Source organism: Aricia agestis, chromosome 5 (assembly GCF_905147365.1).
Source record: "Aricia agestis chromosome 5, ilAriAges1.1, whole genome shotgun sequence".
In the NCBI taxonomy this organism is placed as follows: domain Eukaryota; kingdom Metazoa; phylum Arthropoda; class Insecta; order Lepidoptera; family Lycaenidae; genus Aricia; species Aricia agestis.
Window position 1 is genome coordinate 20,441,835 of NC_056410.1, and position 13,824 is coordinate 20,455,658.

At 33.8% G+C, this 13,824-nt stretch overlaps 1 protein-coding gene across 4 annotated transcripts in view; it reads right to left on the minus strand.

Moving 5' to 3' along the window:
- The window catches only part of LOC121726822 (myc box-dependent-interacting protein 1), a 42,300-nt gene extending 29,554 nt beyond the window's left edge, over positions 1 to 12,746 (minus strand). For all 4 annotated transcript variants that reach the window (XM_042114380.1, XM_042114379.1, XM_042114378.1 and 1 more), the window contains exon 1: positions 12,500 to 12,746. In XM_042114380.1, coding sequence (XP_041970314.1) covers positions 12,500 to 12,568 — 69 coding nt within the window. In that variant the 5' untranslated portion in view covers positions 12,569 to 12,746. The remainder of the gene's footprint in view (positions 1 to 12,499) is intronic.
- Positions 12,747 to 13,824: the final 1,078 nt, after the last annotated feature.

Consider the following 13,824-nt stretch of genomic DNA (forward strand, 5'->3'; position numbering starts at 1 on the left):
CATTCTAAAGACATTGTAGATTCAACAGAGAATTCGCGAGCAGGTACCAGTATTGATAAACATTGCAACAACACAATAGCGCCGTATTGAAGAACGATGATATTTTTGCAAGAGTCGAGTGCCTAGAGCACTCGCAACAGATACTTGATAGCAGAGCTACAAACACTCAACACAGTTACTGGGATGACCTAAAAATAAAATAAAAAGATATTTCCTTTCATTAAAATAATATCATTCAACTATAATTGACGAATGAACTCAACTTAATTAGGTGTCGATGAGTCAATCATCCTAATTATATTATTGATTGATATTGGATCTTCCATCTTTAATTGGAAAATTTTGAAACCCAAAAAAATAATTTCACTAACGCGTATTAATATGCATTACCATGTACCTACATGTCTGTATATACTTAGATTATAAAACTTACCTAAGTTTTATAATCTAAGTATATACAGTTCAATTAGTCGAACAATTTTTTAGCTTGACCACTTTATGATACAATAGCCAAGCCAGAATTGCATGATTGTAAGCCATTTGCTCGCATCAGAGGTCACTTAGAGGTTTCATTGATTGTTAAAATCCATGAATCCACGAATTTTATGAGTCGTAGATGTTATCAGTGCTTTAGTGTTTTATTTATGAGCACTAGCTCATATTGTTTTAGTTTTGTTGGAAGTTGGAACTATCGGACAATGCGAGCGTGATACACGAGAGGATTGATTTACCATTGTTATTATCGGTGTTCGGTTACACCACGTTCCACGATCTTGGGTTATTTTTTATTTATATTGATGACCTGCTGACAATATCTACGTCAGTCCTTTAATAATTTCGTGACTTGCTGGTGGTTAAAAATGTGGACAAAGTACAATATAAAGTATAATACAGTTCTAAGTACTCTTCAATATTAGGTTTCTTTAAAACATTACATCTCAATGGTTTAAAAAGTAAATTTTGTTAGCACAAAACTTGCTAAATTGGTTACTCTGTGAAACATATTTGAATATTTTTCAATGCTGGTCTTTCAAAAAGGATTAAGGTGAATTTGCTTCTAATAAAATACTTTACGCGGTATTATGAGCTTGCTGCTAATTAAGAGCATATGCTTGCAGCTAGCTGCTAAATTATGTCTTCTCAGAAAATTTATCTGATATTATTGAATTACTTAATTCTCTGCATAAATAGAAACTCCACATAAATCCGACTACTATAGTATATCAGCTATATCCGCGTTTCCTTGTTGCCGTCCCTACATGTTTTGGTATTGGGCAATACTTCGATTTTTATGCCCACTGAGTTAGAAATTCGAACATAATACCTTCCCTTGGTTTTATTTCTTATGTATGTGTTATATGTATGTTATTCACTTTATTTGTTTTAGTCTATATTGGAGCCATTAATTGTTTGCTTTCCTTCTCAAAAATGTATATAAAGGTGTACTTTTTCGAATTCGTTTCAGTTCAGATCACAAAATTACTGCAAAACTTTGCTTTTTTTACCAGAAAGTTAAAATATCGCAAATAAAATCCAGAAATCTTAAATTAAGTACGTTTGTCATTGGAATTAATGTACATTGCCATATACAGGGTGTAAAAAAAATAAGTGATAATACTTTAGGGTGTGTTATGGGGAAACTCGTGACGCTCGGGCCCTTGCCCATACAAAAGTGAAAAAAATTTTTCGTCTTTCAGCGCGGCTGCTACTTTCACAATGAACTCTCTACAAGGAACACGAACAGACCCTAAAGTATTATCACTTATTTTTGTTACACCCTGTATTTTTACGCACTATGACCATAACGACAATCTAAAGAAGTCAAAAAGTCTTCCGAAAGATTTATATCCATAGATTAGTTGTATTCTAGCTAGAGGTAAGATAGAGCTCAAATTAATTAATAAATTAAAAGTACAAAATTCAACCACTCGTAACTCTACTTACGTTACAACAATTACCAAAATAAACCAACTTGTAGTAAACATGTAACGTTCATTATTTAAATATCGAGTTACATACTTTCGTAGTTGAAAGTGAATTTGTTTAGAAAGTATTTTCTCTATTCTAACACAAAATTTATTACGCATCATTTTTCATTGACGTGATGTGGTTGTAGAAAACTGAATAGGCTTAGTAAATTATACTATGGTTCCAAGGTAAATTATCCATAAGAGGAACAGATTATTAATATTATTATACAGTAAACGTAAAAACAAAAATGTAACAGGCTGTAAGTGTAACAAATAATAATAATGTAAGTCACGATTTAGGAAATTGTAACGAAACATCTTAATTCCCAACATGATCACCAACCAAAGTAACACAGCCTGACACCATAATAGAGTAGTCACGAAGTAATTTGACATGTAAAGGAATTAGAGAATTAGATAATAGATCCTTTTTAGACCGCATAACTGAGGCCGTTCTCACAGTTAAGCGTTTTGTAATAAAATTACCAAGTAAAGTACACCATGTTCCACGGAGCGAAGACGAAGCAAGGTTAGACGTGTTCCAAGTAATAATTGCCCTTATAGTGATAAACATAGAGCAGACGAGATGAAATTGACGAAGCTGATAAATCATGCAATGTCATTTTATCAGATAAAACCAAGGTTACAGTTATATCAAGTACCTAGAAAAATCAAACAGGTAGCTATTATACAAGTAGCGTAATACCAAACACGTGTGACAAATATTTTTCAATTCAGTGAAAATTTAAAATTGTGTAGGTACCTACCTATTGTCCGAAATAACTTCGGACAATAGGTACCTACACAATTTTAAATTTTCACTATACTTAATACTTGGTATTTAGTATTATTAAATATTATTTGATAATTTTTTTTAAGGTTTATGTACGAGTTTGTCGATATAATACCGATTGCTGTGGGTTGATTTGAGGTTTTACTTTATTTATTTAAATGGTGAGTCTGACGAGGGAGGAGCTCATCTAAAATGAAATCATGATGACGATGCAATGTATTAATATAATATGTACGAGGAAGTAATTTATTGAAATGAACGGTTTCCGGGAACAATAGTTATTATAAATTCATCAATCATTATTTAGATACAGCATTTTGTTCCAACAAAGATATGGCTGCGAACGGATATTAAAATATAGAAGATTTGAGAAAAAATACATGATATCAAGACTATTGAACGATACGAAACAACACTTGATCTGAGGTTTAATCCTTTATCTGCCAGAGACAGATATGATACAGATTGGACGCATCAAAAACAACTATGTACTAACCTTAAGGACTTGAAAGATTGTATGAAGTACAGAAGATTAACTCGAATTTACCTGAAAACAAAAAGAAAAACAATTAAATACACAATAACTTCTAGAACTGACGTCAAAAAACATAGTTTTAGGCTACGAATAATAAAAACCAGTTTTAGGTAATAACACAACTCCCCATACACCGAACACTTGGCATGTAAGCATACTTTCTAGTTTCTATCAATCAGAGATCAATGAACGATCAGTTACGAAGGTAAACAGTACCAGGAAGACGTAAGAAACTTCTCGACAAGTGCAAACACTCGAGACAAGGCCAGCGAGAAAGTATAAGAAAGTGCGTGGACGCAAAAACACGTTTGCCCGCTATCAGTTGGAATTTAGCGCGCGCTGGCCGGTGGTAGAGCTTCGTAAGCTTGATAGTGTCACGTACTGCGACACTTTTTGCCATCGGTAAAAGCAAAAATTGCAGTATAGTTAACTCTTTGTAGTAAATAAGCAATTAACAATTGGCTTTCTACATAACTGAGCGTAAAACTTGAAATATTTAAGAGAAATATTGTAATTTAGTTAAGATTGTTAAATTTTAGTGATTTTTTAACCGACTTCCAAAAAGGAGAAGGTTATATGTTCGGCTGTGGATATTTTTTATTTTTTTTAAATAATTGATATTATTGGAAATGATAGAGAAACAATTATTATTAAAATATAGAGATTAGGAGTGATAGAAGAGAAAGAAAATATACTCAAAAAATTAATCTATGATCCTTATCTACTGATAGAAATTAATACGAATTATAGCAGCAAAATACGTTGCGACGACGACGAGAAGTACTTAATGAATTTAAAGTAAAAAATATTATATTTTTGCAAAAATAATAATCCAATCATGTCTAATCTTGGTTGCAAGTAAAGAACACTAATTGTAGGAGAAAAAGTAAGCTAATAGATGTTAGCAACTCTAATAAATGTTGTTAACCGCCGAGTGATTGCAACACTCCAGATAATTTATTAACAGGCTGTTAATACACGTAATACACTTAAACGAATAATGATAAGATATTATCAAAAATATTAATAAACGTGTGAATACTAGATTTTCAGATCAATCAAGTTGATGAATGATGTACCAACTAAGTAGTGATTGTTTTGCAATATGTATTTTAAGGTCAAGGTAAAGGCTATGGCTGGCTATATGGCTTTTAGCACACTTTTAGTCTCTTACTAATAATAAAAGATACACACTCTTGCAGTTACTACTTGTCTGACTGTCAACTTTAGACAAGTGCCTTGTCAGAAAAGGAGAAAACATTGAATACCCATAATCTCTATATAAACAATGTGGATCTTTAATATATTTATATTTAATTTTTTGTACTAACTAAAATGCGGGTACAAATCCTGATATTTAAAATATGCATTATGACCTAGATTGTACACGAGAGTTTTTCATGCGGCGCCTAATTCTATCATCGTGAGATCATTTCGGGGTTTTAGATCATCGTACATTGGCAATAGAACCGCAATTGGCTCACACAATAGCCAGCTATTTGGGTATGTCATTCATTGTACCATTTGGCAGCGGCGGTAGGATGTGACGTAGGCTGCGACTCGCAGAGCGCGAAATCAAAGATATTTTTATTGATGAATTTATGCACAGTGATCGTGCTAACCGCAGACGATCATTAAATTGGTTCAACTAGAATTTAGATTAAAAAATAATCTTCTTGATAGTCATTTGTTAAAAGTCTCTAAGCTTTCTTCAAAAGAGGTGGAAATTCATTTAAAGACTATAAGACGACTTACAAGTCACATCGTGTGAATTGAAAACGCAAGAATGCCCTGAAATAAACACCATTGAACCAAGCGAAGCTTGGTTAAGCGTGCTCATCAAAAGCTATATTATGTGGATGGTGAAATTAAAGTAGCTGTCGTTATAGAATCAAATAAAAACCAAACTTACGACATAATCACGCCAAATAAACTAAACGTTGGTCTCGAAGTGGGCTCGGCAAGAATGTTACCGACGTTGGCCAATCAAGACCTTTGATATATAACAAGATTCCACAAGATGCAACCTCATTTTCTTGCAAATTCTAAATATTTAAGACTTGATGACTTGAAATAATTAAGTGAGAGGATGTGGCTCCAGTATCTCGTGCATTCAGTAATGGAATAAAGAAATAGCATTTTGTAGTAATTTTAATTCCTCCGAAAGAGTAATCTTTCAACTATCACAGAAATAGGGTCAAGACTTAAGATAATCTAAATTGGGTATTCATTAAAATAATTAACGTCAGATTAAAAGAGAAATCAAAAACATGGCGCCATATATGATAGATGTTATTATAAAATCCTACGCACCGATTTAAATCAGGCCTATAAAAGTCAATCGTTTAGGCCTTTGAACTCCCGAATACATGGCATAATCCAAGTAACGCAAGCTAATTTCTAAGTTCTTTGTGGGTGGTGCCCACACTGGTACCCGAGTCGTGGGAGAGAAGGCCAACACCCACAGTGAGCTGTCTCCGCACTCTCTAAACCCTTTCCACATGTGAATGCATGAACAGCTAATGGCAGCTAGACGACATTACTTTCAAATATGGAAGCTTGGCCCATGCCAGACGCGTGTTGCTTCAAATGCGTTGCACCTTTTGCATACATGCATCATCATTAGTATGGTTTGGATTCCCTACAATTGATTTTTTTCTAGAGTCATCAAACAATAATTTATGAATTATGCATTCTTTAAACAATAGACATATAGGAAATTATTATTTTAAATTCATTTAACCATTTCCTCTCGTTTTTCTAGCTAATGGTTGTAATGATTGAACGAATAAGTAATAAATTAGGAAATTCCATCGTCCTTTATCTGTAGTAAAACAAAGCCCCTTATCGTTGTGATATTTTAGGAATTTGCCGCTTCTTAAAAAAGAGTCAATACCCACGCATAGAAGTTACTGTTGGAGAACTAGAATATTTTTAATCAACTTCGAAAAATTAGGCTTTTAAGGACGAAAAAATAGAAATTATGTCAGAGCTCCGAATACAACAGAATAAAGTTTTACATAAGATGAATAAGTCAAGGTTTTGATTCAACAGGAAATCGAATCGAAAACTTGTAAACAGCAAACAACGAATTTAGCTTCAATTAATTGTTGTAAATGTGACAGAGACGACACAGTTGGGTCAACAGCCCAATCATTGTCGTTCTTAAACACCTGCCGTACTAAAATAGACGCAGCAAGCGGCTCGGTTACAATTCTCTTATCGATACTTCCACTGCTGCACTGTTATCATTTAGTTCATGACTGGACCTTTATCTTGTACAGAGTAGAATGTTTAGCCCTAGCTCCAACTTTGGCTGGATTGCTGGGAATTTATCATTATTCTTTCGAGCTTTGAGATTATTATTTTCGCTCGAAATATTATGATATTTACTTTGCTCTACATTGGATTCATCTGGTTCATCTATCAAGCTTATTATATGCCACTGCTACTCAGAGCTATTGGCCAGTCATCAAGTTGTTTTCGAACCAATCCAAAAAAAGGGATTGTCTGTTCAAATAAGCATTGCACACACCTTGTTCAGTCATGTCACAACGTACAAAGCGTGCAGTTGAACGTAGATGACCAAGAATGTACGTTCTGCTTGACCGGGGACCCACATTTTATTCACTTGTAATGCAAATCCACGTATGGTCATTTTAGCTGAATCACTTTCTACGACCCGGATTATCCTCTATTGTTGGTTTAGAAAGATGTTAAATTGTAAGTGTACTTTTAGCAGGCTTGGTTGAATTTTTGTATCCTATTTAGTACGTATTGGCATGTATTGGATTATTTTATCACTTCAACACCATCTGTACGTCTCAAAACTGCAGCACTACTAGTGAAATGGTCTTGAGGCCTCTCTAAATCAAGACGATCACTAAAAATAAATATAATTAGTAATGCGTAATCCAAACTTTAGAGCCGAGTTATTTATAGTAGAATGTCTCTAGGCGTCTAATATCATAACCTTGTAAACTTTAACGGGATCACTACATAATGAAGACGTAAGTGGATTAAGTAGGTGACTTACAATTTGAAAATTGTCGTTTTCTTGCATAAATGGATAGTACGGGATGGTACGGGAGCCCTAGAACATTTTTTTATTACTATCAAGCTAATTTTTTGTGAATAGCTTCATTTCGATAAGACGAACAACGTTTTTATCTGCGAAAAATCTTGAAAGTGGTAGCTAACAGAAATAGAAAGGATTTCATACTTTGACTTGACGGTCCTAAAATATGGATTGTTCTATATTTTGTAGGACAATGTTACCTACTGTTAAATTATATAATTACTATTAGCCGATCAATATATAAAAAATCAGCTTGTTAGGGTTCCGTTTTAGGGTTCAGCTGTAGTCAACCAAGTTTTGTTGATTGTATATTATGTGTTGTGGGTTTTATGTTACATAGCTAAATATATATACCTATTAGATAGATGGTGAAGTAGATAAGTTACAAGGTTTGTTCAAATTATAAGGCAAAAATTAATAATTGCTCTTAAATAATGTTATAAAATGCTAGTTACCCACTTCATTCACTTACGTCTTCCATTATGTTCAGGAATCGCTCCAGTTTAACGTTGTTTACTTGAACACATCAAAGAGTCATTAGCCTTGTTTAGGAATTTGCTAAGTGACTTTTTTAATCACGATTAGATGTTTTTGTCTACTTCTGGAAACATGTTCTTTCATCGTAATACTTTCAACTTGGGTCATTATGGCAAAGGCAAAAAACATAGTGTTATTGATGTCTTGATTATATTTATCTGTGATCTTGACATAGTTCTTCCGTTTTAGCTACGTTCATATTCTAAATCCATATCCATACTAATATTATAAATGCGAAAGTGTGTCTGTCTGACTGTCCGTCTGTCTGTCTGTCTGTCTGTTACCTCTTCACGCGCGAACCGCTGAACCGATTTTGCTGAAATTTGACAAGGAGATACTTTGAGTCCCGAGAAAGGACATAGGATAGTTTTTATCACGGAAAAATGTACGGTTCCCGCGCGATAAACGAGTTTTGGCGCAACGGAGTTGCGGGCGTCATCTAGTCAATTATACTTTGTTGTTGCCATAATATTATATCTAGCCTCACTGTAGAAGTTTAAATATGCCTTCAATGACAATTCCACGGTGCCATGAATTCTCTTCATTTTTCCTGAGAACTTTCATGTGATTAAAAAAAGTGTGACAGTCTTCACTCTTCACTCATGTATCTTCTTATTATAAGTATGGGCTTCATGATAAGTAAGATGAACAATTTAAAGAGGACACATTGCGTCCGAAAGAAATAGATACTTACCTTATACTTAACTATACCTACCTTTAATACCTATGCACATTCCCAGCTTCGAGATAGGAAGTTTCTTGAAATATCTCAACGTATTCCTGGATGGGAAGTTTCTCTTGATATCTCAACAAACTCTTGGATACAGACTTTCTCAGGACATCTCAACAAATTCCTTAATGGGAATTTTCCTTGGATATTTCAACAGATTACTGGATGGGTTTCCATGGACATCTCAAGAGATTCCTGGATAGTATGTTTCTCTAGATATCTCAAAAGATTCTTGGACGCAAACTTTCTCAGGACATCTCAACAGATTCCTAGACGGGAAGTACACGACATGGAAATCATAGCTCGCATATCAAGCCACTAATTAGATGTATTGTTAGCTGAAGAAGCACACTCCCATGACAGTTCTAGTTCAGTGTCGCGTACGATCGTATATCTCTGAATGCATTGTGACGTGAATTGAGATTCTAGAAATGTACGCGAGATACAAAACCTTCTTTGGACAGAAATACCTGATGCTGTTGAAGTATTTTGTTGAGACTTGAGATTGAATTTTCTTTGGTCTGAAATACCTTTATCTATTGATGATGAATTTCGTTGAAATTGAGAGCCCGATAATTTATCCCAAGTCTTAGATTATACTTTGGGTCTCTAATATAATGTCGGTCAGACTTTGAGGAATTTATCTGTGTAATTTCATGTTGAAGGTTTCTCAATCTAGCATACGTGACTCGTGAGCCTTTATTTCGCCTAGATCAAAGGCCTCCTCTATCAACTATGACCACGAATAGAAGAAATGGTTTTCGTTTTAATTGTTTAAATTAGCTTCAGACAACAAAATCCCGAAAAAATGAACTTATAGGTTAAGAGCGTCCTGTCAAATTTTGCTGTGTTTTCTAATAAGTATTACGATCCCGGAAGACGATTGACTTAAATGAAATTGAGATTTATTTAATCATTGTATATTTATCTGATGTTTAGCTAACCGAAAACACGATTCACTTATTTTGACTCGATAGTTTTATTTTTTGAAATTGTGAATCTTTCTGGGCTTTTTAACAAATATCTGTTATACTCGTACTTATTGAGTTAATATCATTAAATAACTTGCACTACTACAATCACACACTTTATAAAATAATAACTAAAGGAAATATTAGTATTGTATTTAATTTTTAAGTAATCGTCAAAAACAATTTTAGGACTTACGACCTTTACTTTCGTGACCTTTACTTAAATCGCGAGATTTTGCTGGAATAAACAATATACTTACTTAATTTTAACTATAGGTTTCCGCAAAGTAACGACTGAAATTATTACCTATTTTCATTTATTTACATCCATGTACTTTTTTTACGTCCGTGCATCCATGCTAATGTTATTTAAAATGCGAAAATGTGTCTGTCTGTCTATCTCTTCACGCCTAAACCGCTGATCCGATTTTGCTGATGGAGATACTTTGAGTCCCGGGAAAGGACATAGATTGGACATATATAATACTTTTTATCCAGGAAAAATATACGATACCCGGGTGGAGGCGTGTACCTATGAGACATTTTCCGATTTCAAGTACATAATACGGACGCTCGTACGGTGAAGGAAAACATCGTGAGGAAACCCGCACATAGTTGGTCCCAGAGATATTGACTAGTTCTTTCCTCTGGACTAGGCCGACTATGATGTGAGAATGCTGTATGCGCTTGGGCAACCATACGGACATTAAAAATCTTGTCCCAGGCACTACAGCATTTGAGGAGTGGTTACTTCGCTCTGAAAAATACTGTATAAATCATCTATAACGGATGTAAAGGCCTAGTTTTTTTCTATAAGAGACCGGCCCGGCCTCTCATAGAAAACAAGAAATGGAACAGCAAGAAATGGAAAGGGTGTAAGCGACAAAATGGTTTTTGTCGCGTAATTTAAAAACCTTAAATATATTTTAAGGTTGTATGCTTGAACCAATCTATGTACAAAATAAGCTTAAATACAGGTGACTTAGCAAAACTACGCGACTGTTGCTGGTCGTCCCGCGCCTCCCCCGCGGGCGCATAAAAATGGGGAAAATGAGAGCCGTAAGGCTTCGGAGAGTCGCAAGACTACGGAGAGCCGCAAGGCAATATCTTCATTTGTAGCAGATAAATCTACTTCGAAGTCTTCTGATGAAGGAAAGACCATTTATGGTCGAAATTCTGCATCACGGTTTTTACTAGCACTGCCTGTTATATCATTACTACTTTCATCACCCGACACATCTTCTTGTATATCCATAAATCGCAACAGTTCTTGTTCTATTTGAGAACTTCTGATGCAGCGACGCATTTTTTTATGACTGCTCGAAATCAATATTTACTATAAAATATAAACAAGCTAGGCAGTAACAACTTACTCAGAATTCAATTGAACATAAACAAAAACAAATATTCCCACTTCAGTTTGAAGAGATTGTTGTTCACTATTCTCGCTGCCTCTATATAATATGTATGCCGTCACATTGACGGTGCTCAGTCTTAGTAGGTATTTGTGATCAAATCTCTTAAATAACATATAGGTATTTTTTCTAAATAAAGATCTAGCCTAACAATAGCAAATTAGGAAAAGTCATAAAATATGAAAAGAAACAAAAACATAGTTTGTGAAATATTTAGGAATGAAATTGCCTTGCAGTCAAATTGACTGCCTTGGTCTTTCTAGTGTTAAAAAAGTATTAATTAGTGAGACCAATATATATAATGAATTGACCCACTAATCATACATTGAGTAATTCATTTAAAACAATATTATAAATGCCAAAGTAGGTTTGTTTTTCTTGTATTTTCTCACAATCATACTGCTGAACTGATTTTTATGAAAGGTATGGTAATATTTTGAAACCAGGGACAGGATAGTGAATGGTCTTATTACATATTAAAAGTCTAATGTACGATGAAGAAATTGAACTGTAGGAACAAAATCCCGCATATAACATCTAATAAAGTTACATTTTTAAAACCTCTTTTGTGAGTTCCTTTATTGGTCAAACTTGCAAGTATTTCCTCAAGCAGCATATAAACAGCATAATGCACATACAATGGGCGGCCTGCCAGATCGGGTCAACATCCTATTTAAATAAGCTGCACTGTACAATTATGTAGTAGATGATAAGATAAATGTTTTCATGACTCACTAAATGTACTATATTCAATTTACTTTTTTTATTAATTTTAAATTAAAACAATATAAATGGATATCTAACTAACATTTTGTGAAAGTTTGACTATTGTTTGTTATAAACTTATATATTCCATATTTAAATTTATTAATTACAAGCATATTATAATAATTTCTGCATACCTAAACATCAATTATACAATACAGATGTTAAAATATGCAAGGGAATGGCGAATTTTTGTACTGGTCACTCGTCAACGGCTAGCGAGTTATTTATATCATTGGGAACACCTTCTCAGAATTGAATACAAATATACATTTAGAATGTATAGTGAGATTAATAGTAAAGTTAAAAAACTATAAAACATCTTTTTTTATTCTGTGTACTAAACACTTAGAATGAATACTTAATATTAAAACATATTTGAATGTCACAGACTGTACTATTGGTGTTTTTAGTAAATTCCTGTTTTAAGCTAATAGCACCAACTTTAAATTATACTTTTTTATGACATTATGGTATGTTAAAAGTAGGAAGCTCGGAATATCAAGTGCAACAGGTATTCTTTGAACACTTCAATATCTAGACATGGGTACTACATAAAGCTGTAATATAGATTGTCGTAGCTGTATAGTAACTGTGTATGGTACAGAGGAAATTTTAAAGGTTTATTTAAGTAATTCTCCTACATTATCACCAGTTTGTCCCACTAACCACAGGAGCTACATAAAATACCAAAACTATAAATACCTTTTCCTTCGCTCGTCCTGCATGTTTTTGCACTGATTTCGCAATAAGCGCACCTTTACTTTCTGCCATTTTATCACAATTTCATTACAGGTTGTCTTTATTTTATATCACTTTTATTGCAACCAAGTTGCAATACTGTCACAACTCACACGTCAAAATCGGCCAAATCCAAGTGCAACACCGACTGTGAACACCGAGGTGACAAGCAAACTATACAGCGGCGAACGACAGATTTGAGATTGAGTTTCAATTCTAGTTGCCAGCCTAATAATTTGTATTACCCAATATTATTGAAAAATATTAAAACGGTCGCCTTATATTTTATGATGTAGGTAAAATAATAATTTTAATAATTGCTTATTGCACTTGTGTTGACGTGCACACGCACATTCCTCTCCATTAATGTGTTATGCGGCTAAATATTGAACACTTCGCCAAGCCATCTAAACAAGACCTCGGCATATAGGCAGGGCCCGATCTAAGGGGGGGGCGAGCCGGGCATTTGCCCAGAGCGGCAAAAATGAGGGGCGGCGAAATTGACTTATTCCTATCTTCCAACCTAGCCATCCACCACTTAAGTTTGAGAATTTTACCAGCTAACCTACCTTAAGTTTGCTAGTGAAAATATTTGAGTATTTTATTTAAATATTCCTACCATTTTCCCCCAACAAATATGTTTCCTGTATATGTAAAGGGCGGCGAAAATGATGATGGTACAGTAAACCAAGTATTTTAAACTTGTTAATTAAATTGATATTATTTAAATAAGATAACTCTTATATTATAATAATAATAAACGTTCAAGCTTAACAACAAGCCTTGAGAAAAAAATAAATTAAAGTTAAAAATATCAAGGATGATTGTTGCTTAATATGTAATAATGATTATTCCTTTTAACGAGTTTATGGGGCGCTTACGTACGTAGGCACATTATTAATATTTTATTTTCTTCTCTGGTAGACATATAATTTTTCCCTACAAATTGGGAAAAATGAGTACCGTAGTTCAAGAAATGCCCAACAGGTAGTGCTATTTTGACATTTCCACAAAACACAAAACTGAGACTGAAACTGAGCTGAGAAATAGAAAGTGGTGCCATCTTTTAGTGAACAAAATAATGATTATTACACACTGTCAGTATTTTTAATTTATTTTTTATAATAATATGTTCAGCTAATCAGTAAGATTCACTTCCATGCATCTTCCATGCCTATTATTTAAATAGTGAATATTGTGTAGGTATTCCTCGTTGATGCAGATGAAGGAAAGTCAATGAGGGATTTTCATTTATATTTTTTAATTTTAACAATCTTAACTAGATGGCG